Raw genomic sequence first — 25,671 nt, 5'->3', positions numbered from 1 at the left:
GTCCTGGGGCCTGCGTGGTTGGGTCTGGCCTTGGTCTCGCTGCGACACGTGCAGGTGCCCACAGCGCCCGTGTGTTCCTCCCGGAGCGCCGTCCCCTCCGTCCCCGCCGTCCCCTCTGTCCCCGCCGTCCCCGCTGTCCCCGCTGGGGGACATCCCTTCGCTCTTGGGCCGGGCGGGCGGCTCCTCCTCCGTCATCCTTTGGCTCTGCACCTGCCTCCCCCCGCTGCTTGGGAGAGTGTCGGGACTGCGGGCGCACACGCGCGTGTACACTCACGCAGGGTCACGCAGGGTCAAGTGCTCACAGGCTCACACGCAGTCAACACAGTCACACGTGCAGACTCACACTCACACGTAGACACACTCAGACACAGGCTCAGACTCGTGCAGACACATGCGGACTCGCAGACTCACACGTGCACACAGACCCACGCGCACTCGCACACGTAGGCTCAACAAACTCACACTCAGACACAGACTCACACGTGCACAGACTCACACGTGCACAGACTCACATGTACAGACACGTGGCCTCACATGCACGTAGACTCACACTCGCAGCTTCACACCCAGCCTCTGCTCACACAGATACTCTCACACTCACTTGCACACACTCCCACACTCACCCAGAACACTCTCCGTTGAGCCCCCGCGGCCTGGACGTCTTGGGCACTGGTCCTCCCCGCCCCTTCGCGGCAGCCTGGAGGCCCCACCAGGCCGTGCTCTTAGGCCTCAGACATTGTGCTCGATCCCGTCGGGTTTCCCATGAGTCCTCATCCCGTGATCGGGGGCCTCACGGGGTAACGGGGCCTTGTTTCAGTGTGAGTTGTCGGGACACGGGAGCTGCCTGGGTCGGAGCTGGACGTCCTGTGCTGCGGGTTTACACGCCCCGTGCAGGGTGCCTGCCGACGGAGGCAGCGCCCGTGGTCGGGGTCTGGGGCGATCTGGAGCAGACGGAGGCAGCCCCGGCTGCAGAGAGGGTGCTCCCTGAATGCCTGCGGCCCCTGGCGTCCTCCCTCGGCCTGGGCCTGGCCTCCGTCCACCGCGTCCCCCCTCGGCCTCCCTCGGGCTCCCTCGGCCTGGCCCTGGCCTCCGTCCACCGCGTCCCCCCTCTGCTTCCCTCGGCCTCCCTTGGCCTGGCCCTGGCCTCCGTCCCCCATGCGGGCTCCTGCGTGGGCTCCTGCTCCTCTCCCTGTGCCGGCCTCCCTTCCACCCCGGGCCCGGGGCTGCCCCGCTCTGCTGCTCCTCCTGCCTGTCCTCCCTGGTCCTCCTCCCCGTGAGTGACCTCCACAGAGTCTCACACCCCTGGCGTCTAGGGGCCGAGCAGGGGAGGGGCTGGCAGAGCTGTGGGAGCCGCGCGGGGGGTCGGGTGCCCTTAGCTTCCTGGGGGGAGGACCAGCCATCCGGGTGCTGGGTGGGGGCGTCCCTGGGGGCCACGGACACTCGTCTGCCGCGTGGGCCCTCCCTGACCAAGCTGCCCTCCCCGCTGTCTGGAGGGCTGGGTCTCAGGTGGGCGGAGAGGCGGAGGTGATGGGGTGTCTGTGCCCGTGTGGGGCTTCCAGGGACCTCCCTGGGCCGCCCCTGCCCCCCGGGCCCCCACGCCAAGGACTCGCGCCACTTGGTCATCAGTCCAGCTCCCTCCACTGCCCCGACCCCTCACCCCTGCTCCCTGCCTTGGAGGGGGACCCGAGGTCGGTCACCATCGCTGGCGCCTGGGTTGCCGGTGCCGCGTGTGCGGGACCGAGGTCACGGGGCTGCCCTGCGTGAGCAGGTTCAGCCACGGCCGGGGATGCTTCCAGCCGCCCGGTCGGGGGCCGTGCTCACCGTGTGTCTGCGGGACACTCTTCCCTTACGCTCACGTGGGAATAAGCGGAAACTAAAGGACGCCACGGTCACCATCGCCCTTATGTTGGTTCCTGCGTCTTCACACAACGTCATAAACACAATTCGCTTCTCGCTGTTTGCCACCCGTTTTACGATCGTTATCCAGCTTCTGCATTGAGGCCGCATCCACAGTTTCTCATAATTACGTGGCGGTTTCCGCGGCCGTAGTTGGTGGTTCGGCGTCTCCCCATGTTCAGGGACGCGTCCTTTGGGGGTTCCCAGCGGTACCAGGACCGTGGGGACACGTGGACTCTGGAGGCTTCAGGACGCGGGTCTCCCAGTGGTTTTACCGCCGTTAGCGTGGGGCAGCCACGGTTCTTGTCCGCGACGCCCGCCAGTGGCTCCATCGATCATTTTATTTTGCTGGTTACGTGAATCGTACCTTCTAGGAGCCGGGGGGCGGGTGGACACGTCCAGCAGAGAGAGCTTCGGGGCTGCCGCAGGCGGATAGGCGCGGGGCAGACGGGGAGGCCGTGGGCGCGGGGCGGGGGGGCAGCCCCCTGCGGTCGTACCTGTGCCCTCGGGGCGGAGGCTCGGTGCTGCTCCTGGTCTGACTCGTTCTGTTCCCCGCAGGAGCCTCTGCTTCTCCGCTAAAGGTCCTCTGCACCGAGGAAGGGATACGGCTTCAGTGTTTCATGAAGTATTTCACTGAAGAAATGAAAGTGAACTGGTACCACAAGTGAGTAGGGGTGGGGCTGATGGGGCCGCAGGGGGGCACGCAGGCCGTGCAGGCTCCGTCCCTGGCTGCGTCCCTGGCTGCCTGGCCCTCGTGGCCTCGATGGCAGGGCCCGCCCGTCCTTACCCGGGCGTCCGAGCGCAGCGCTCTCCCCTTTGGGGACGATGTATTTGAACTCGTGGAAATAAAGGCCCGCGGAGCGGCTGGCGCAGGGGGACCCCACAGGGCCTGCCCTATGGGTGCTGGCTCTCGGGGAAGGGCTGAGCCGCCTGCAGGGGTACATGCTCCGGCGCCCTTTCCTTCCCCTGCGGCCTCCAACACAGGCCAGGGTGCAGAGCGCAAGTCCGCAGCGTGGTGGAGGGCGCCCCTTCTCAGCAGCAGTGTCCGGGCGCTGCAGGGAGGGAGCTGCTCCCTGCGTGGGGCCCGACCGTGGGCACCCTGCAAGGGGCTGGCGCTGGAATCCCCGCCCCGTCGGGGGTCACGGGCTCAGTGAGCTCAGACCGCGTGCACGTGCGGCTGGGGTATGCGGCGCGGGCCGGGCGGCTGGGTGCCCCTCCCCGTGGTTGGAAGGGGCTCCCCATCGGTGCTAGGGAGATGCTAGATGCATCTGTGGGTCCAGCAGTTCCCCACCCGCCTGCAGTGGGCGATGCACCCATGGGCCTGTGGAAATACCGTGGACGCAGGGGAGGCAGGGGAGGCTCCTCCCCGCAGCTGTGCTCTTTGTGCATCGCGGCCCCTTTTTGTCCAGGCGTCCGCACACCTGGGCGCCTCCTCATGTTTCAGGCTTGGGGGGGATCGGCCGACCCCCGGCACAGTGCGCTTTTCTCTGCGGCCCCGAGAATCTCTACGTGAAGTAGGATCTTGTACGTGTGCGTGGGAGCGAGGAGGCCTGAGCGCGGAGTCCCCCCCCCCCGCCCACCCCTGCCGCTGGCCACCACCATCCCCGTCTCCCCGTCACCTCCACTCCTCCCAGTCGAATCCCACCGTCTTCGTGTTTTGGGGCGCGACTCCTCCCGCTCGGCATAGTGTCCCATCCCCCGGGTCCGTCCACATCAGTAGGTGTCCAATCACGCCCTTTTTTGGGCCCTGACCCTTGTGTCCCTGCTCTCAGTTCCCCGGGGTCATATCCAGGAACTGCCAGTGCCGGGTCACGTGTTAATCAGAATGTTTTGAGGAAAGAAATGCCGTACCGTAAAGCATTCTCGAGTCTACTATCCTGCAGCATCTTTACATAAATAACGTTAATCACAGTCATTATTTTTACATAAACAACGCAAATTAATGATCGTGAAATAACGATGCATCTTTAAAAAGTAGGTATTAAAAAAATAAAAAATAAATAAAAAATAAATAAAAAGTAGGTATCAGGTCTGATTTTTGAAGGTTTGCAGATCTGAGCTACTAACGTAGCTGATAAACCTCTAACAGCCAGAAAAATCTGGGGCGTGAGCGTCTGCGGGCTGGGCAGGCGTCCCACCAGACGCGGCTCTGCTGCCCCGTGGCTCCCTTGCACGTGATACGAGGTTCTCCGTTGACATGAATTTCTCTCCCCTTTTTTTTTTTAAAGAGATGCCAAGATTTCGTCCAGTGACCATATGAGGATTGGAGGCAGCGAAGAGATGGCCTGGCTGCAGATCTGTGAGCCCACGGAGAAGGATAAAGGGAAATACACCTTTGAGATCTATGATGGCAAAGACAACCATCAGCGCTCGCTGGACCTGTCGGGCCAGGGTAAGACGGTCGTTCCCGGCGCCTCCCGACGGCGCGTTCCGTGATCCACCGACAACCCTAGAAGCCGAAACACTCTGGTTGCGTGGTTTTCGTTCAGAGAACATGGTTTCTCAGTAGCCGGCCCATTCCGTCGGCTGTTTCCGTTCCCACCGGGTCCGGCGCCCCGGGGAACCACCCGAGTGGGCGGACGGCGAGCCCAAACCATTAACCGGCACCACACGTTTCCTTACAGCGTTCGATGAGGCCTTCGCAGAGTTCCAGCAGCTCAAGTAAGACTTGCATGGAGTCGCGTGGATTTGCACGTCGCGTGGGGGCCTCCCCGGGGGCTGCTCGGCCGGGCGCAGCTTACTGGGTGCAGGGCGCAGAGGGCAGGCGCGCTCCTAAAGGACGCGTGCTCACGATGGACTTTCGGGGCCCGTCGTGACCCTGGGTTCATCCAAGTGGCGAAGGTCTGAGTGGGCGAAGTATTCACGGTCTCCGAGCAAGAGACTGTTTAAACGTTATACATTCAGGTTCTTTTTAAATACTTAATTCCCTTTCGAGTGATTCCATGGCAGCAAAATTGAGATGAAGGTACAGAGCTGCCCCGTGTGCCCCGGCTCGCGCCCCGCACGGCCTCCCCTGCCCCCCGCACCCCCAACGGACGGTGCCGTTGTCCGCAGCTGTGAGCCCGCATGGTCGCCGTCGCCGGGCGTCCGCGGTGTCCCCCGGGGTTCCCTCCAGCTGTGGTTGGTTCTGGGGCTTGGACGGGTGAGCGCGCCGTGCTCCGCCTGCCATGCCTCCCTCCGCCCGCCCTTTGTCGACCACTCATCAGGGCCCTGCTCCCGTCTCCCTGGTTCTGATTTTCCCCCGGAATGTCCTGGAGGCAGAGTCGCACGGCGCGTAGGCTCCTCAGCCGGGCGTCTTTCGCTTCGTCCTCCGCGTTTAGGCTCCTCCGTGTCTTTGCGGGGCCCGAAGGCTCCTTTATTTTTATTGCTGAATAATATCACCGTGTTCCCAGCAACCCTCTAAAGATCCCCTCGCGGCTTCTAAATGTGTATCTGGGCCCTGCAAGCGCCCAAACGGGAGAGCGGCCGCTGGCCTCGCTCGGTCAGTAGGTGTCTGTTGAGCGATGCCCAGACGCCCGAGGCCAAAGCAATCTGGGGAATTAGGGGAAAAAAGAAATCCCTCCAACCTATGCGCTTGAATCCTGAGCTGGTTTCCGTGGGTTTCACCTGCTGAAAGGCAGGGACCGGCCCCAGCGCCCGCGGGGAGACGTTGGTGGAAGCGCCCACCGGCCGTAGCTCCTCGGGTGCCGCCGCGAACCCGCTCCTCTAGGACGCAGCCAACCCTGGTCCTCCTTCCTTTCGCTTGCGCGTCCAGCAAAGCTCTGAAGTGTGTGGCGCTTGTTGTGGCAGCGTTTTCTCAGGACTGTCTTTTCATTCTCCTCCCCCCCGCTTTCATTTTTAGGGCAGCAGCGTTTGCAGAGAAGAGTAAGTACATGTTGCGTTATGGTCACCGAGGATTGTTCGGGGTGGGCAAGGGCCTCGGCTTTAGCGTCCCGGTGCGGGGCGTCCGACGTCCATCAGCACCCTGCGCGCCCCAGGGGAGAACCTTCCGTGACTCCCGGCACCCACAGCCCGTTCTTTTGCGAGGTGCTCGGGCAGGTGTGGCCATAGGTAGAGGACGCACAGCAGAGGCGCAGGAGACCAGTCGGCCACACTCGCAGGTCCCGGGGTGGCTCACCGCCCAGAGCCCCCGCAGAAGCCGCGGGTCATGAGGCAGAGGCAGCAGTGGGGGCGAGTCTAGACCATGGCCCTCGCGGGGCGTCCAGGGGACGAGCGATGCAGGGCTGGCTCGCTTGAATGACCTCAGGGAGCTTTGGTCTGTGGGGAAGGCCCGTGGATGGCCGGCCCGGCCCTGGGATGGTCCGGGCAGCGGAGTATTGCTTTGGGTGTGGAGACGAGAAGGGGGAGGCCGGGGCTGGTCGGGGCAGGTCGGGGAGGTAGGGCAGGTCAGCACTGGCTCTGGGGGGCCTCCTCGACCAGGTTAGATGTCACAGCGTCCTCATAGGCAGACAGCCTAGGCTCCCGGCAGCCCCCACCCGTGGGAAGCCCCGCGCCCAGGCCCAGGACCCCCCTCCCTGCAGAGCAGGTCGTAGCCACGTGTCGTTCCATGAGTGGAGCCCAGTGAGCTCATGCCCGGCCCTCGCTCCTCGTGGGCGCGCACGTCCGCCCCTGCACAGGGCCCGCGACCCCTGGCCCCCTGGCCCCTCCCCGTTACGGGTGCGGTCGTGGGCACCCCTCCCTGCATCTCGGTGCTGCCCTGCACGGGCCCCTCCCCAGGGACACCCCGCCCGCCCATCGTGTTCTGAACCGAGCCGCCTTCGTGTTACAGATCGCGGCAAGCTGATCGGTGGCCTGCCTGACGTGGTGACCATCATGGAGGGCAAGGTAAGGCCGGGCAGCAGGGCGCACAGTCAGGGCCCACGGGGTGTCGGCTGTGCAAGGCGGTCCCGCTCCTGGGCATGGGGAGCCTGCGGAGGGGACTGCGTGTTGCTCAGCGCCCAGGGGCAGTGACCGCACGGGGCACAGGCCAGCCCCCTGCACCCCGGAGGAAGGGGGCACCACCTGCGTCCAGGGAGACATGTCTGCTCAGCTTTCGAGGTCATTTTGGGATTTATAATGGGGACCCCTGGCTGGAGGGTCAGGTCGCTGGGGTCGGTGGAGATACTGACCCGTAGGTGGTGGCCTCCGTGGCCTCGGGACCTCGGTCAGTGTCCAGGGGACACGGCCAACATTCTGGGGTGTCCAGACCTAGAGAGCGGCCAAGACGGGGCGGCCGAGCCTCGGGGCCCAGCCCCCAGGGCACCTCAGCCTCCGCGGTGCGTTCGCGGCGTCCCATCTGCTGGCCATAAGGCGACGCCTCCTCTGGGTTCGCCGGAGGAACCGGGCAACGCGGATGCGTGAGTTGGAATAGGAGGGAAACTGAGCCACGGGCTCCACGTGTGTCCCGCAGGCCTGGCGTTCAGGCACCTGTACGTTGTTTCACGGGCTGAGCCGCAGATTAAAGCCGGGGATACCAGAATGACCCCCGGCCGTCCCTGGCAGCGCCCCAGCCCTGCCCGCCGCGTCCCAGTCTGACGTAGACGAGGCCCCTGTGGGCGGCGGAGGGTGACCGAGCCCCAGGGCGCGCCCCGCGACCTCTGCGCCCCTAACCCTAACCCTTCTCCCCCCACCTGCCTCCCGAAGACCCTGAACCTGACGTGCACGGTGTTCGGGAACCCCGACCCCGAGGTGGTGTGGTTCAAGAACGACAAGGACATCGAGCTCAGCGACCACTTCTCGGTGAAGGTGGAGCAGGCCAAGTACGTGAGCATGACCATCAAGGGCGTGAGCTCCGAGGATTCGGGCAAGTACAGCATCCACGTCAAGAACAAGTACGGGGGCGAGAAGATCGACGTCACCGTCAGCGTCTACAAGCACGGGGAGAAGATCCCGGAGGTGTCGCCGCCGCAGCAGGCGAAGCCCAAGCTCATCCCGGCGTCGGCGTCGGGCCCGTGAGGGGCACGGGGTGGGGGGGGCCGTGTGCTTGCTGCGAGGCCCCGCGGCCCGTGCCCGGCTCGCATGGCCCTTCTGACCGGGCACGGGCGCTGCTGCTGTAGGTCCCCGGGCGGAGTGTGGGCCGCTGGCCCCGTGGGCGCGGATCCCGTGGCCGGGCGGGCATGGGGGCCGCGGTGTCCCCGTCCTCGCGGCTCCGGGTCCGGGTTGTAGAGCCCTGCACACGCCTTCCTGGCTGCGCTCCGCTTTCCCACGCTGTACACCAATAAAATGTTGAACGGCACCTGTGTGGTTCCCGTCGGCCTCACATGCCTTGGCCCGGACGGTGCGGCCTGCGGTCCGGGGGGGGTCCACCCGCGGGCCCTCCAGCGGCCTCGTCCCCGAGGGCTGCGTCCCCGCCGGCTGCGGGGCCTTCCCAGCTCGTCGCAGCAGCTCTGCAGAGGAAGGCAGATGTGCCGGCGGCCGCGGTTGGTCCCCTGCGCCGATGGCCTGGTTGGGGGTCTCGACGGGGTCGGGCGTCCTCCGAGGTGACGAGCGCGGGGCCGGGTGGCCACCCTGGGCCTCCCGGGGAAGGTCAACACGTGCAGCTGCACAGAGCCTCTCTTCCAGCTCCTCCTCCCTTTCTTGGGAAGAGGCTGAGCTCCCTGGGGCGCCGCGTTCCTACGTCCATGGTCCAGTGTTAGACTAGACGTGTTGCTTGCACGAGACGCTTTGGTTTTCAGAACATCTCCTCTCCGTCATCGGGGCCAATCCAAACTCCGTGAGGTCGTGTCCTATTCTCCTAAGGTCGTAAAAGAAGCTCTGAAATTTAAGGGCGTCCCTGATAACGCCAGCCGGCCCAGCAGGGTTTCACTGCAGGTGAAGGGAGATTTGATTTTATTTTATTTGATTATTTATTTTATATTTTATTTATTTTATTTTATTTTATTTATTTTATATTTTATTTTATTTTATTAATTTAATTTTAATTTAATTTAATTTAATTTTAATTTAATTTAATTTAATTTTAAAGATTTTTGTTTATTCATAAGAGACACGGAGAGAGGCAGAGACACAGGCAGAGGGAGAAGCAGGCCCCATGCAGGGAGCCCAACACAGGACTTGATCCTGGGGCCCCGGGGTCACACCCTGGGCTGAAGGCGGCGCTAAACCGCTGAGAGATCCCTGTTTCTCAAATAAATAAATCAAAGCACGAAACGCACAGCTGAGGGCTGCTACGAGAGTCGGCCTCAGTTCTCACTGCAGAACGGACGTAATCGCGGGCGCGGGTTGCCCGCCGTGTGCAGGCGAGCTGGATCAGCGCGTGCACACCCCACACCTCGTGACGTGTCGGGAAGGCTCGGGCAGTGGCGCGGGAGCAAACGGTAGCCGGGTCAACTCAAAATAAAGATTTTACGTCTTCAAAAAGTAGGGTTCTAAGACTGCCGTCCCCTGTGTCTTGAGACTGGACTACTGGGCTCCCGCCTGCCCTCAGGCCCGGCCGGCATAAGCCGCGTGGGCTCAGATGAGGGGCAGCGTCTTGTTCTTGGTTTAAGCACCAGAGGGGCGTGTTGGCAAAGGAGAAACATCTGTGGGGCGAAGACCCGGGAACAGGGAGGTGCCCTTCACCACATCGTGCTCAGTGCGCTCACGGTGCATCGTGTGCATCCCGTCACCCAGACGCCCGGCCGGGTCACGTGTTTACCTGGACGCCCTTTGCAGGGAGCTCAGTGCCCCCAAGGGACACGCAGTGGGCTCCTTAGTCCACAGACGCGACGGCGAGGCCTGCGTCTCACACGGCGGCCTCGGACCCGTGTCGCTGCTCCTGGACGAGGAGGCCCATCCTGGGGATTTGCTTCGACGGCCGGGAGTGTGACAGACGCCCCGGGCAGAGCTCAGACGTGGCATGCGGGCCTCACTCTCTGGGCGACAAATGCGTGGCTTTCAGAAAACATGTATTTTTTTTGCTCCCTACGAGACGTTTTAACCCAGGAGCGCAGCAGGAACCCACATGTCAACAGTAATGGCTTAGAAAGTTAAAAACCACAAATAGATTTAGAAATCACGTTTTGTGGAGCACGTGCACCATGACCACGGCCCTAAGCAAACACACAGATGCGTATTCGTGGCAAAGGTACTGAGATTCTTTTACTGGAGGGTGGATATTTGTCATTAAGAGTTTTTTTTTGCAGGGGGGACCCCTGGGTGGCTCAGCTCAGGGCATGAACCCGGGGGTCCTGGGGTCGAGTCCCACGTCGGGCTCCCTGCAGGGAGCCTGCTTCTCCCTCTGCCTCAGTCTCTACCTCTCTCTGGGTCTCTCATGAATAAATAAATAAAATCTTTTTTAAAAAAGTGTTTTTTAAGAGTGTTTTGCACTATTTGTTAATAAAGGTGGGAGTGTGCGTATGTGGTTTGTGGAACGTCTGTCGCCCGAGAGCCCCCCAGGCTCGGGTGCCCTCGGCTGAGCGGCTGTGGCCCCATGATCCCCCCTGGAGGCGTCCCTTCCCCGCCGCACTGCCCTCGGCTCCATGCCCGCAGAGAGGTCCTCCCCTTCCCCGGGTCTCAGGCCCCGCGAAACCTCTAGATGGCACTCGGAGAACAGACACGGAACTTGCGCCCCCGCTGCGGCCCAGATCCATCTTTCTGATGCAAACACATCACTTAGCGGAGGGAGGGCTGGGGAAGGTATTACACTTACCCAGGGACAAAGACGGGTCTGGCAAATTACTGTTTCCAGGAAATAGCAGGTCATTTTGAAGGCAATAATGTAGGCTCTTAATCTTCACGGGATACACACGAGAAGGAGTAGGACACACCTGGTGAGATATTACAGGGCTCCCGTCGCATCAGTGAAGTCATCGGAATATGTGATCTATCTGTACGTTACGTTGGGGTATGAATTTTAAATATTCCATGTTTCAAAGAGGCATGTCAAGCGCAGCCGGCTCACTCATTTTTCAAAGCAGTAAATTATACAGCGTTGGAATTTTTCATATTAAGCATCTGATCCTGCAGAAGGAGCCGTCGGGGACGGAGGTGGTGAATCGGAGGAGTTTCTGGGTCTTCAGGGCGCGGTGCTCCGCCCCAGGTGACCTTGTGTGTCCTCGGGTATGTTCTCAGTGGTCGTTCTGCATCTTATTTTTATTTATTATTTATTTATTCATTTACTTACTTACTTACTTTTGCATCTTGATTTTTAAAGGCATCATCATCCTGGGTATTTGGGAAAAGCTTTTGGGAGGCATCAGGGGGCCCTGCCGCCCCATATTTCATATGAACAAATACGGTTAACTGTGTGGTCTCTGTTTTTTTTTTTTTTTTTCGAATTTTAATTGCCTCTTGGAGGGATGGTGAAGCAGTAGGAAGATGGATTACACGTAACAGTTGCGTTTTTCACTGGCTTAAAAATGTATCGGATGCAAACGTCATTTTATGCGTGGAACCGTGATGATGCTTTTTAAGCCAAGGGGGCATGTGGAGGTGCACGAACGAGCACGCTGTGGGTTACACTCCCCGGGGCTCCAGCTCTGCGGCGCCCGGGCCGCCTCCGGTCGCGCCTGCTGCGTCAGGTCTCCACCACCGCTCCAGCAGCCAGCCTGCCTTCACCTCGGTCACCATGCTGGCCTGTTTCCCGGGATCACAGGCGCTTCTCTCATTTCTTCTAATGTAGCCCCATCAAGAAAAGGTTGACACAGAGGAGGGGTGGAGGACAGAGAATGTGGCTCCCGTCCTGGCTCTGGACAGACTGGCACCTGCACAGCCCCGTCCGTGCTTCTGTGCCTCGGTCTCCTCTTGGCAGGGGGACCCTGAGCCCCAGCCAGGTGTAAGAGCACGGCCTGCACCTGTCTGGCAGAGGGGCCTTTCCTGGAAGGTTCCCGGCCAACGGGTTCTTAGCCTTGCTCGGTTGTTGTCGGGGTCAGCAGTCCGAGGGCTTCCGGAAACCCCTGTCAGAGCTGAAGTGTTAGGGCCTCAGCACTTATGCCTGGGGCTCTGATGCACAGTCCGTTTCAGGTCTCAGGGCTGAGCCTCAGGGCCGGGCCGGTGGGCAGAAGCCTCGTCCCCCCGGGCCAGGCCAGGCCAGGCCAGCCCAGCTGCATGCGAGGTGAGCCCTGCTCGGCCCTTCTCCTGGGTCAGCGCCGCCACGCGGGCCACCGTCAGCTCTGGCCCCTGTCCCTCCTGTTGGCTTCCTTCTCATACCCTAATCCAACTCTGGGGACGTTTGCAGAGCCCGGTCAACACATAGTAAAGGCCGGCTGCCCTCTCGCCCCCGCCGGGTGGGAGCCTAAGACCCGGGCCACATCCCAGGGCGTTTCCAGGACGCACCGCCACCTGCGGAAGCCACCCAGAAAGGCGGAGGGTCCGCAGAGGCTCCACAGGCACCTGCTGCTTGAGCACTCGCTCGTCTGGGCGGAGGGGACACTGCAGGGCAGCACAGGACAGCGAGGACCCTGCGCGTTCCCGCACAGCCCCACGCCCGCACGCGCACAGGTGGGCTGAGGCCCAGGCCTGCGGGAAATGCACGGCGTCCTGCTGGGCCCGGGCTCTCAGGAGGTGGGCGGGGCCTGCCCGTGTGGGCGGGGCCAGCGCTGGAAGTGGGCGGGCCAGCTCTGGCAGTAGGAGGGGCCTGTCCCAGCAGTGGGCGGGGCCAGCTTCAGCAGTGGGAGGGGCCAGCTCTGGCCATAGGAGGGGCCTGTCTCAGGGCGGGGCCAGCTTTGGCAGTGGGAGGAGCCTGTCCCAGCAGTGGGCGGGGCCAGCTCTGGAAGTGGGTGGGACCAGCTCCTGCAGTAGGAGGGGTCTGTCCCCATGGTGGGCGGAGCCAGCTCTGGCAGTGGGCGGGGCCTTCCCCCACGGTGGGCGGGGCCAGCTCTGGCAGAGGCGGGGCCTTCCCCATGATGGGCGGGGCCTTCTCCGTGGTGGGCGGGGCCAGCTCGGCAGCAGCCAGGGCCAAGGTGCCTGGGTAGCAGGTGGTCAGGGCTGGGGCGTCTCCTCCAGGGTGGGCACCGCCTTGGCGCCTTCAAGGCCCTCGAGACCACCTTCACTGGCATGGAGGGGTTTTGTTTTCTTGACACCCTGCGTCTCATTTGGTTTCCAGCAGTTAGCACACTATGTGACACTGGTTTCCCGCGTACAAGATAGGGATCCAACAGTTCTGTACGACAGCTGGTGCTCATCACGGCAGGTGCACTGCATCCCCACCACCTCTTTCCGCATCCCCACCTCCCCTCTGGTGACCACCAGCGTGCTCTCTGTAGTGAAGGGTCTATTCCTGGGTTTGTCTCTCTCTCTCTCTCTCCTTATTTTACTTTGTGCATTTGTTTTATTTCTTAAATCCCACATAGGAGTGAGATCAGATGTATTTGTCTTTCTCTGTCAGATTTATTTTATTTAGCACAGTACTCTCTAGCTCCATCCATGTCATTGAAAATGCCAGGATTTCATTCTTTCTTGTGGCTGAATAATTTTCCCTAATAGGAAAACACTACCTCGGAGCAGACTGGGTGGCTCAACGGTTTAGCACCGCCATTGGCCCAGGGTCTGATCCTGGGGACCCGGGATCAGGTCCCACGTCGGGCTCCCTGCGTGGGGCCTGCTTCTCCCTCTGCCTGTGTCTCTGCCTCTCTGTGTGTCTCTCTGTGTCTCTCATGAATAAATAAATAGAATCTTAAAAAAAAGAAAGAAAAACACTAACTCGAGGGGATAAATGAACCCCGCTGTCCACATAGCGGTAGCAACAGTAGCCAAATCATGGAGGCAGCCCAAGTGTCTGTCACCTGATGAATGGATAAACATGTGGTGTATGTGTGCAATGGAATATTACTCAGCCATCAAAAGAATGGTTTTGTTTTTTGCTCACTGGAAAAACGCTCATGGGCGTATATTTCCATGCTTCCCCTACTAAAGATTAAGAGAAGAAAAAGAAAAAAAACCCAGTGCTCCTATTTATCGACGAGAATACCTAAGTAAAAGGATGCTCTAAATGTTTTCCAGCCCCAGGCCATTGCTACCTGCCTTACAGTCTCATGGAAAAGAATGTCCTGTCTCTACCAAGTGGTCATGACACCATTCATCCACCCATTCATTCCATCACTCCGTCAGCAAACACCTGGGCCCATAATGCATCATGTTCCTTTACTGCTGAGCACAATCAGCACACAGCATAGCTGCTCACTGGACATTTGCAAAATAAATAAATAAATAAATAAATAAATTAATTAATTAATTAAATAAAGGGGGGTGAACATTGCATTTTTCACTTCATTGTCAAAAGTGAAATGAAGAAGTCACTTCATTGACTGATACAACAAAACTGGTAAAATTTGGGGAGCCCTTTAGTGAAATAGCCTCGTTTGGCACCAAAAGAGTTCCTATTCGGAGTTATCCACGAGCAGAGGCTCTACTATGCAAAGGAAGGAATGTGAACAAGAGAGTGGGAGAGATACCCGCGCTTGCTCGCTCATCTGCGTCCCAGTGACCTGAAGCCTGCTCTGTAGCTGTGCAAGCGCTGAACCCAGGAGGCCCCGCCGGCAGGGCGTTGCAGCTCCCTACGGGGAAAATACCCGGGTTCCCCGCTGCTGCATCCCGAGCCCCGAATGCCGGGCCCGGCACATGGCAGGTGCTCCATGGATGTCGCCCGCCGTGAGGATGAGCTGTGGCAAACCACATGGGCCTCTGCGAGACGCTTCCCACCCTTCTAGGCGGCGGCGTAAAGCCAGGCAAGGGAGCATCTACTTGGCCATTGTTACAATCCAGCCCTTGTGCACGTTAATAGGAACCTAGTTGTGGATTGTGGTTTATCAACAAGTGGGGCTGGTGTCTGTGTCACCAAATCAAGAATAATCGTGCTCTTTGTAAATGTTAAGGGATAATCATGGCTATTCCTGGATGGGTTAGTCTCCTCCCTTCTTGCCTCTCGTGTTTACTCTGCGTGGATCAATTTTCATTTTATAGTTTCATAATTAAAAGTCTAAGACACCCCCAACACTTCGGGTGCCCACGCGCTACCCGCCCTCTCCCCCTCCCCGCCCCCTCCAGCAAGAACCACTGTCCTGACGTCAGTGTAAATTCTCTTGACTATTTTTATTCTTTGTGGCGCGACATTTTCCTACTGAGGAATAACCGGGGCTTTCTGACTTTGATGCTGTGAACTGTGTTGAGAGGACAGTCATGCACCTCTGTGTTGGTGAGTTTTCTAGCGTACGTGCGTGCAAGCGGAAAGGCTGGGCCGCAGGAACCAAGCACCATCACCTTTATCAGCTGTTGTCACCCGGCCTCCGAGGCGCTTAGCAAACGTGCGACGCGAGCCGCAGCACGTGGGGCCGTGTGGCGCCCAGTTCCCCAGGACGTCCCGTAGGATGTGATGGGATGCGTGGCGGCAAAGTGCGATGCTGTTGTGACTGCCTCGCTCTGTGTTATCACTGGTCTGTAGATTTGCTGGGATTTTCTAGGTCGGAGCCGCAGGCTGCAGGTGACATCATTCTCCTTCCTGGCTCCTGGTGCGGTCACAGCGGAGCACCGCGGGGAGGGGAGGAGGGACAGGCTGGCGAGCGTTGCAGGGAGAGTGCGGAGCCACCGAGTCCCTCCTGTGGATGAGCTGCATCTGCTCTGGGCTGTCCGGTGGCGACAGGCCTGGGCCTGGCCGCGACCTCCTACCTGCCTACCTGACCGCCCGCCACCGGCTCCCCATCACCGTGCCTGGCACTGATAAAGAACATCATCCCGTGTCCCCGCTGCCTGCAGACTGTCGCTTTCTGAAGCTTGGCCTGAATGTGCGATGATGCATCAGGTCGCCCCACGTCAGGGGGCCCGCAGCGTCCTGCCGGGGCGGCCCGTCACCCTCGTGTCCCCACCTCTCTGCTCTGACAAAGACGGTTTGACCCTCAGTGGCCCCCGCCCCTTCCTCTGGGGGAACTTCCTCGAGCTTCTCTGTCCCCTGAAAGTCCCTCTCCTCCCTGCACCTGCTTCCCTTGGGAAGGACCCAGCACATACCGCGCCCCGTCCGTGCAGCCAGTTTTTGATTCTTTACGAAGTTGAAGCAACTTCACACTGACCCTTCCTCCGAGGACAGTTTTATGCACTTCATCTAATCCGGTGACGTGGCGCTGACCCCGGGCTTGGGTTCCAGGTAACAGTCCCTAAGCCGCTGCCGAGGGAGGGAGACTCAGCCTTCTGACCCAGCTCCTCACGATGGCATCTGCCTAATGTCGCCGGATTTCCCGCCTGAAGGGAGCCTTATTCCGAGCGCCACCCACAGCGCTTGAAACATCTCAGAATTCAGATCAGTGTCTGCGTCCCTTCCCCGCGCCGCTCCCGCCCCCGCTGCCGGCTGCTGGTGCCCACGCTGACCTGCCACACCTGCGGCTCCTTCCGTTCCCGGGTCTGTTCTCCTGAGATGACACTTCTCTTTCCCACTACATCATGTTGACCATATATATATATTTTTTTCTCTGACAATGTACTTTCTCCTACTTGTATATCGAAGTGGGCCAGCAGCGCTTCTACAACGGGGTGGTCTCAGTCTAACCCAGTCAAGGAAATGAGATTTCTTCCCAAATGCTGCCAGAGGTTCCATCAAGGCCTCCCAATGTGGTTACCCAGGGATCGATTTCTTTATGGATAAATAGCCACTTAGACCTTAAGAACTACTCACTAAATACATAAATAAATGAACAAGAGGAAGAAAAATGCAGGGGAGGGAGCTGCAGCTCTTCACGGGGCGATGGATGTGCTCACCAGCTCCACGTGTTGGTTTTTCCACAAAGCGCTCGCGCATCAAAACATGGAGTTGTATATACCTTTGATACATAGGATTTTTATCAGTTATTCCCGGGAAAAGGAAAAGAGTCAGGAACAATGACCCAGCATCAACGTCTGTGCTTCTATCCGGTGAAGCGCACGTGGTCGTTAAGACGGACATACTGACGACTCACTCTCCTCCTGAGAGCGCTTATTTTTCTTCCAGCCTGCTCACGCTTTGACTCAATGTCATGCTTTATTCTCACGTAGTATTTTTTGTCACGATGGCTTAATGCAACCTCTTAGGATGAAGATATATTTTAAGTCTGATGAAATCTTATTTCAGCTATGGAGGGTGGGAAATAAAAAGCAAATGACTGACAGTTCGCAAGGCAAACAGCTGGGGCCCGGCTCTCCCTGGACCCCTGTGCTCACCGGGTACCAAGCGTCCCCACCCACGCTTTCTCCCAATGCTAAGCTGCTAGGGTCGCATTCGTGTCACAGACGGACGCTGTGCCTCCGTGTAGCCCAGGGACCCTGCCAGGTACTGGAGGGTGGCAAGCCTGAGGTGCATCGGGGGCTGGTCCTGGGGGGTGGGGGGTGGGGAGGGTGCACAGTCCTGGGGGATGAGGGGAGGGGGAGGGAGTGCGGAGGGGGCGTGGTGCTCCGTGCACCTGCGTCCACCTGGCTTCTCCATCAGAGGCTGCCCTTGGAAGACGAAGGTCACTGCTCCCTGGGGTCGTGACCCCGTGGCATGAGCTCCACTCTCCCCCTTGGCTTTTGAGAAACGGACAGATCACTTGCCTTCCAGGGACTTGCGTGGGGAGGCGCCGTGTCAGGGGCCGGGGCGCCCCGGGGAGGCCCCCCCTTGCTCCCTGGAGCCCACCAGCCCGTGGAAATCAGGCCTGCAGCCTCCGTGCACGACTCCGGCCCTCTGTGCGTGGAAATGGATCATTGCAGTTGATTCTGACGTCCTTTGATTGAACTGAGTTGATTTTGCACAGATTTCTTAAACCGATGCAAATGAAACGGGTTATATGTGATTTTTGACATCTGTTTGCTTATAGAAGAGACATACTAAGTAACATTTCCCTCTTGCGATGCCGAGAAGCAGGTTCTCCATGGGACGCGGCTCCTAATTGGGCGCAAAGTAGACCCAGCGCTCAGGGACAGGTTTTCTTGCCCTTTTCACTGCGGAGGAAACACGGCAACACTCTTCCCTGTTGTAATTAGGTTGAAGATAAATTCTCGATTTTTTTCTCATCTGTCAGGAAAAAAAGCCGATGAGTCTTGCCTTTCCTTACATTCCAGAAATACTGCCGCCGAGGAAGGGTGAGGGTGCGAGGCGAGTCCAGGGACTTCGGCGTGTGTACGGGAGCCCGAGTCCTCTATCTTCCCAGAAAGAAAACAAGATCCCAACAAAACCCCCAAACCCACGTATACAGACCACAAAAAATCTGCTTAATCTTCCAGTCGGACGGATTGAAAAAATACAGCTGTTTTCATCTAGTTGCGGCAACCAAACCCCAGAACCCATGTATTTCCCGTTGGTCTAGACACTTTTTTACTAAACAAGGAAATTTGAAAACCCAGTGATTTTTTTTTTAATCCTCAGTGGAGGAGTTAGTAAGAAACAAAGGATCAAATCAGGAAACTATTTCAAAAAACCAGTTTTTCACACCAAAAGGAGAAGGTGCCCCGAAGTGTTTCGCCGGGAGTGGCGCGTGCGGTCATCTTGCATCTTCTCTTTTTGCTGTTGGGGCGCCAGCTGAGGTGGAGGTGAGGGCGACGGGCAAGGTGTGGGGTAGCGGGGTCGGGAGGCCTGCAGCTCCGATGGGCAGGGTCGTGGGGTCACTGGAGGACCTTGGCTTCCTCCGCGGGGCGGGTGGTGGTGGTGGGCCTGTCCCGTCTACACGGCCTGATGGCGTTGAATGATCCGAGTGAAATGAAGCTGCCCAAGGAGGAGATCTGAGAGGAAGCTCGCCTCACCTCCCCCCATTGCATCCGAGCACGGCTGCAAGCTCTGCACATGCCCTTTAACCCAGGGGGGCACCAAGTAGGACAGGTCTTCCTGGAGAGCGTTGTCAGTGGTGCAGCGCAACTCACCGTGGAAGGGCTGCCTGAGGCTCCCGGGTTTGGGAGATGAGACCTCATAGACATTTGCACATTATCTGAGAATAGTGGGTAGATTGCAAGATGGTGTCACTTGCTGGGTGCCCAGGCTGACGGGGAAACTGAGGTCATGTTGTCCCCTGGCCCCTGGGAATGCACCTCCCCCCGAGGAGTCTCCGAGGCTGCCCTGTCAGGATCCAGGACCACCATGGGGCCATCTGCACCCCCACCCCGGCCAGGGCAGGCTCTCCTCCGACCCGCATGTCCCCGTTGGGCGTCGTGCCTGGGCACCCTGCAGCGCACCACCCTTCACTCGGCCCCTGGGAACGTCTTCCAATTTCTGTTCCTGACTTTGAAGGGCCTGTGGAATCCTTCCTGGTGGGACGCCTTCGGGCCGTGGGTGTCATTACCGGCCCAGCAGTACCGGCAGGAGCAATTAGCCTCATCAGCCAACAGTTGAGACCTTACGGTTATCTCTCATGTTCAGAATGTTCTAAGAAGCTGATTTATCCTATTTCTTTGAGGAGCCTCTCCGTCCAGCAGCGGAGGGGGCCTGCCCGCAGGAACGCGGGAGGTGAGCTAGCGGACGTCCAGGGTTGGCGGCCTGGGGCACAGGCTGGTAGCCAGTGACCTCCGGGACAGCGAGCTACCGCCGGGAGCGGCCGTGAACCGCAGGGCGGCTCAGGAGTGCACGAGGGCCGCCGGGTTGCGGGGAGAAGAGACGTTTTGGCCCAGGCTGAAATACTGAGAACATGCTCTTGTTTTATGTATTTGCTTTTCTGGGATAAAGTTACATAATATCGTTTTAAGGTCAGGGACTTTTATTCTTTTATTTTATTTTATTTTTTAAGTTCAGGGACTTTTATTTTTTTATTTATTTAATTTTATTTTTTAAGTTCAGGGGTTTTTAGAGAAACAGAGCCCATGTCATTTTCTGCCCCTGTGGCTTCTGTACGGAGAATAGAACAGAAGCTTGACGGGTAAAGGACATGAACAGAAAACCAACCGGCACGTTCCCGGCCCGTGAGAAGTACAATGTAGGGTGCTCGCGCCGAGCGCTAGGCCGCTCCCCCCGTGCGAGCACGAGCTGCAGAGGCCCTGGCCAGACGGCGGCTGCATCCTCGATGTCTAGCAGGTGCTCGTAAACCTGTAAAAGGGATCCAGTTATTGGCGCCTCATAAAGTCTGGCATTTTCTGGGCATCACGAAAATGAGCAGTTGGTTGGTTTGTTATTGAAGTTGGCAGCGCAGCCGGCTCAGCGACCACGCCTCGGTCGGCCTCGGGCGGCCTCGCTGAGCACCTGACTCTCCGGGTCTGGTCCCGAACTGGGGGGCGGACAGCGTCCCGGGGCCCCGACGGTCGCAGGAGCACTCGCGTGTCCGGGTCTTGGTGGGACAGCAGGGCTTACACCGTGATGTGTGCTCCACGCGGGGAGTGGGATGTGTTTGTGTAGAGGTGGAGGGACGGTTTCTGGGACCTTCTGGAGCCTGGTCTGGCTTCAGCACCTTGTTGGCTGGTAGATGGGAAGTGATCCGAGTTTATAGACCGTGGCTGCCGTCTGCTGTTTTCTGTTTCAAGTTCCAAACGTCGGGAGCGGGTGGTAAAGCTGCTTGTGTTCAGCGCTGTGTGTGCTGCTAACGAGGTGCCCTGGGCTGGAACCACTCGTCTGGTCGTCAGGGGCTGGGGCTCGCGGTAAACATCTCTGTCCCCTCTGGCTTCAGGTCCCCATTCGCCGAAGTAAGACCGTAAGTCCTTGCACGGGTATTACGCACTGGGATGATTTTTTTTTTAAAGATTTTATTTATTTGTTCATGAGAGACCAAGAGGGAGAGGCAGAGTCACAGGCAGAGGGAGAAGCAGGTTCCAGCAGGGAGCCTGACCCGGGACTCGATCCCAGGACCTCGGGGTCACGCCCTGGGCCAAGGCAGATGCCCCACACCTGAGCCCCCGGGGTCCCTGAAACATGTTTGCAAGTGCCCTGGACTCTAGATCTTCCGTTGTTCCGTGAGGCACATCTGGGGGCGGCAGTGCCCGCAGCTGGAGCTGTTTCCACTGAGAGCAGACACTGGCCTTCTGAGAAGGAGCCTGACCTCTGACTTGTGGGAAGCGTGGGCCACTTACAGGGGCCGAGCTTGCTCCCTGGCGATGGGTGCGTGAGGGTGCGGGGTGCTGCCTTTGTGTGCAGGGCATCGGCGGTGGCCAGTGGGGGCCGGCTGAGGGATGCTGCAGCACACAGTCGGCGCCAACTCTCTGCGGGGGGGGGGAGCGGCTGGTGCGACCAGAGGAGCTTATGCAATATGGACAGATGACCCCACCCCCGCCAGGTGCCGGCCGGTTCCCATGGACAGACTGCGCGGTCAGCGCTCTCCCCTAATGACATTTCCATCTGCGCGTCTCACGTAACCCGATATTCCACAAACACCCCTCAGGCCCGGGGCCTGTGACAGCCGGCGTTCCCTGAGCCTCCAGGACGTCAGGACTCTGCCTTTGACTCCAGAACTTCAGGATAATCAGGTTTTAAAAAGCAAATGCAGGCAGCCTGGTGGCTCAGCGGCTTAGCACCACCTTCGGCCCAGGGCATGACCCCGGGGTCCCGGGATGGAGTCCAGCATTGGGCTCCCTGAGGGAGCCTGCTTCTCCCTCTGCTTGTGTCTCTGCCTCTCTCTGTGTCTCTCATGAATAAATAAATAAAATCTTTGAAAAAAAAAGTGACAAGTGTGTGTGCACCATATTCAGATTCTACATTTTGTTTATGCGCCTATTTGTTCTATTTATTGATTCTATGGACCACATTTTTCCTAGCGATATCATTATTTTTCATCATTCAAAAATAAATCAAGGCACCCACCCAATGCATAAACATATCTATTCCTAAATTATTAATGTATTTTATTTTAAAAATCTCATGGACTCCAAATCTGTCATAAGTCATCTATTCTAAAGAAAAGCCAAATAATTGAACAAAAATAGCTAATGATCACGCTATTGATATTCACCAGAACTTTACAGGCAACTACAAATCTCTAAACTCTTTTGTGGAAGGTGGGTTAGAAGCCATTGTGGTCCTCCTCCCGCTCTGCCTCTGTCTCAGATAATCCACTGATGTTTGTATCTTCCAAGTATGAAGTGAGCGTATAATGAAGGTATGTTTTGAGGCGTGTTGCAGGGGATCGGAGATTAGCTCATCAGCAGGTGCCGCTGGGGGTGCTGATAACGGGGAGCCTGCCCCGTTGGTGGGAACGCACGTCCGTGACTCCTTCACAGCATTTCATACCTGTAATTTAGGACCGTATTACGTGGCGGCCCTGTATTGACTTCATATTTATTTGCATCCCTAATGTTTCATTTATGTTTACTGAGTTTTTGTGTTTCCAATACTCTGCACTTCTTAAATATTGAAAATAACAAGTGCTCATTGCAAAAAAAAATCAAAGTGGGAGAAAAGAACCAATGTCCTGCTCACTTTTATTCCAGTTTCCTGTCTTCTTCAACCCTCAGACTGGCAATTGGTGTTAAGAAATTTGTTTATGGTCTTCCACATGGAAGATTGATAATATCTTAGGTTATCCTATCTATCCTATCCACCCATCCATCCACCCATCCATCCACCCGTCCATCCATCCATCCATCCATCCATCCATCCATCCATCCTTCCACCCATCCATCCATCCATCCATCCATCCATCCACCCATCCACCCATCCATCCAACCATCCATTCATCCTTCCATCCATCCATCCTTCCATCCATCCATCCTTCCATCTATCCAATCTGTTGCCACCAGACAACCAGCCAGCCAGTCTATCCTGTCCCTCATTTCAAAACTATTGAGACATAGTCTTTAACAACGTGCTCAGCACAATGGCAAGAGTAAAAGGAAGTTGGGTCACAGAAATAGGACGGGATATTAAGATTTCAAAAAGGGCACAGAAGCGAATGCCATGGCATAGGCTCAGTGGTGGGGAAATATGGAAATGAGTTTATCTCTGAGCTCAGGAGCGCCCAGAGACAACAAGGAAATTGGAACAAATCTTTTTTTTTAAAAGATTTTATTTATTTATTCTTGAAAGAGAGAGAGGGGAGGGGGGCAGAGACACAGGCAGAGGGAGAAGCAGGCTCCATGCAGGGAGCGGGATATGGGACTTGATCCCGGATCCTGGGATCATGCCCTAAGCTGAAGGTGGTGCTAAACCGCTGAGCCACCCGGGCTGCCTGAAATTGGAACAAATCTTAAGGAAATACTGAAGAGACTCTGGATGCTCAGTGTCTGATGTATTGGGAAAAGTAACAGAAGGGAAGGTAGCACCGGTCTCCACCAGTTTGGTGCCTAAATAAAACCCCTGGATGGCGATTCCCTTGAACCAGGGTCTCTGTGCCCAAAGACACAGGCTTAACCCTCAGCTACAGAAACACGAAATAAGGAGCAAAGGGACCCCTTTTCTCAACTCCCTGGATGTGCTTGCAGGTCTTTTTCCTCCTTATAAATACACGTTCATTTCCTCTGGGTCCCGCTAGTTGGTGTCGGGAGGCCTGAGCCGCAGTCTTAGAACATTGTCCGAAGCAGCACTCGGGACTTCTTGCAGAAATGCCCATCATGGAGCCACCTGACAGTCAAGTCCTGGCAGAGCTTCTAGAAGCTTCCTAACCCACCACACACCGTTAACGATGCTCCCAAGTGCTGGGTGCAGAGGACTTCCTGCCTGAGCTGCAAATGGTGAAGTATTAAGAGAAGGAAAAAAAAGGGAAGGAAAACCCCCCCAAAGCTCTCCAAGTGTGCAGCTCAGCAAAATCTACGCTCGGCACACGCACCCTCAAGGCCAGCTACAGCTTATCTGACTTTGAGAATATGACTTGAGGCCTCCGAATGCACCTACGTCCAAAGAACAGACGACGTGCATCTGTTTGCACAAACGGCTGCTTCCCTCCAAGCGCACGGCGGGTGCTGGCTGGATGTGGACGACCTCCAGGTGCGGCCCCCGCCCCCCGGGACTGCTCAGCGCCCCTGCGAGCCTGTGCCGGGCTCACGGGCCGCTCCGACTTCAGCAGCGGCGGGAACCAGAGCCCGAGCAGCCCACGACGGGTCGATTCACCACTCCCGGCTCTGGCGCAGCGAGGCTGCGGATGTGGGGCCAGTTGGGGTGGCCACGCGGACACGGGGGAGGCCACTGCTTCACTGCCGGGTGCAAAGATCCTTCCCCCGGGCTCCGCTGGTGGAGGACTCGGGGTGGCTCCCTGGGTCCCAGCTCGGGTGCCCCCAGCCGGCTGGGTCGGGGCAGGGGGACCGACCCACGGATGCCATTGTCCCCTCCTGGCCCCCAGACACATGGGGGCCCGTGAGGCTTTCCTTCCCCGGCTTGTTAGCTACTCTGGCCAGCCCCCAAATGGAAGTCACTGTTCGGTGACTCAGAGGTGACCGACTCCTGAGCAAGACTCCAGGTGGTCCAGGGGGCCTGGCCCTCCCCTCAGGAGAGTGGAGCAAGGAGCCACCACGATGGCCGCGGCATCTCTCCTGCCAGCACACAGCGCGGCTCCCGGGGCTGTGCTGCCCTTGGGTCCAGACAGGAGCTGCCTGGACCTCTGCCCTGACCTCCCGGGCTGCTCCTGACCCACAGAGTCAAACAGACGTTCCCACTGGGGCCCTCGGCTTCTCTGACGATTGGTCTTTGCTCTCGAGATTCTTGGGCCTCTTCCCTGGGTCCTTGTCTCTGTCCCAAAGGCCCCTGTTTATAGGGATGAGCAGGTGCATAGAACTCGGGTGATCGGGGTGTGTGTAAACATGGTCGTGTGATGCCCTTGCAGGGTAGGAGGACCCCGGGGTGCGGAGGCCAAGGAGTCAGGCGAGGCAGGGCCCTGGGGACCTCACAGCCTACCCTCGCCTTCTAGACACGCCTCTGCGGACAATGGGCCTCAGGAAGCACCAGACCTCCCCGGATATTATGAAAGTACATTTACAAAGGGTGGGGCTTCCTGCTGGGCAGCTTGACTTTAACTTTAAAATATTTAGTGGCACGGCCCGTGGATGTCCACTTCTGCTCTTGATCCGGCTTTGCAAGTTCTAGGAGAGGGCGCGTGCAACCGGGCAAAAACCCCTCATTTCCTGAAACAGATCTGTAGCGTAGCCGGAGCTCATGCCGGGCACGAAGGACTTAGTGGCCTGCAAGCTCTGAGCCAAGTGAGAAGAGCTAGGATTTAGTGTTCCTCCAACTACTGCAGGGAGCAGACCCGACTGCTGGCAAAGGAATAATGTCAAGCCAGGCGGGAGGGACTTCGTAACCCAGGAGGGGTGGCCACGCGGGGATTCCGGAGGCCCTTCGCACCTGCAGTGTCCGCAGGGTTCGTGGACGGGCCGTGGGGGGATCACAGCGGACAAACTGGCTGGGAGGTGTCGGGGCTGCAGCCCCAGATTTCCCAGGGCGGCGATGAGGGAAGTCGCAGGAGCGTTGGAGGATCCCGAAGGTGTTCGTGGGGGAGGCCAAGTGTGGACAACTGACGGTGGGACCGGCGGGCGGAACCTGGGCTGCAAGGCTGTGGCTCACGTCCGGTGTCTGGGGCCGCAAGGGCACGGGAGGTGACCGGGCAAGGAGACTCCCGAGTAGGGCTCCTGCTTTCCTGTCCCACCCGCGACTGGGCGTCCCAGACCCTGAGCACGTCCCTCGAAGTGAATCAGTCTTACCGTGGACAGAGGACACTTTTCGAGCAGGTGAACCGACGAATGAATGATTTCTAACAAGGCAACTACGCTAACGTCTGGGGACAATTTTACCCTCTGAAATGAAGGCAGTGACAGCTCAGCAATATGGGTGACATTCGGGGAGAGTGAGATGTGGAAATCCAAGAAATAAGTCATAAACGTGCTGCTGTGGGGACTGCACCGTTGTCTGTCCGGCCCTGCGCTAAGAGACCAGGCGATGGCCGGAAGGAGACGGCCGGAATATAACCACAGTTAATCCAAGGCCTCAATTTCCCAGCGAGTTTTGAAGCCACAGTTTGTGAGGAATAAAGAGGCACAATTTCCTGACAA

At 58.2% G+C, this 25,671-nt stretch overlaps 1 protein-coding gene across 1 annotated transcript in view; it reads left to right on the top strand.

Annotated features, from left to right (window-relative positions):
* The window catches only part of MYOM2 (myomesin 2), a 51,408-nt gene extending 43,298 nt beyond the window's left edge, over positions 1-8,110 (top strand). Inside the window, 6 exon segments of the mRNA XM_049094895.1 lie at positions 2,455-2,560; positions 4,125-4,288; positions 4,521-4,557; positions 5,738-5,760; positions 6,665-6,720; positions 7,519-8,110. Of these exon segments, the coding sequence (XP_048950852.1) occupies positions 2,455-2,560; positions 4,125-4,288; positions 4,521-4,557; positions 5,738-5,760; positions 6,665-6,720; positions 7,519-7,830 (698 nt within the window). The 3' untranslated portion in view covers positions 7,831-8,110.
* The last annotated feature ends 17,561 nt before the right edge of the window (positions 8,111-25,671 follow it).

The sequence above is a fragment of the Canis lupus genome, chromosome 16 (assembly GCF_003254725.2).
Source record: "Canis lupus dingo isolate Sandy chromosome 16, ASM325472v2, whole genome shotgun sequence".
Lineage (NCBI taxonomy): Eukaryota > Metazoa > Chordata > Mammalia > Carnivora > Canidae > Canis > Canis lupus.
The sequence above is the reverse complement of the archived record's forward strand: the minus strand, read 5'-3'. Positions and strand labels throughout refer to the sequence as shown.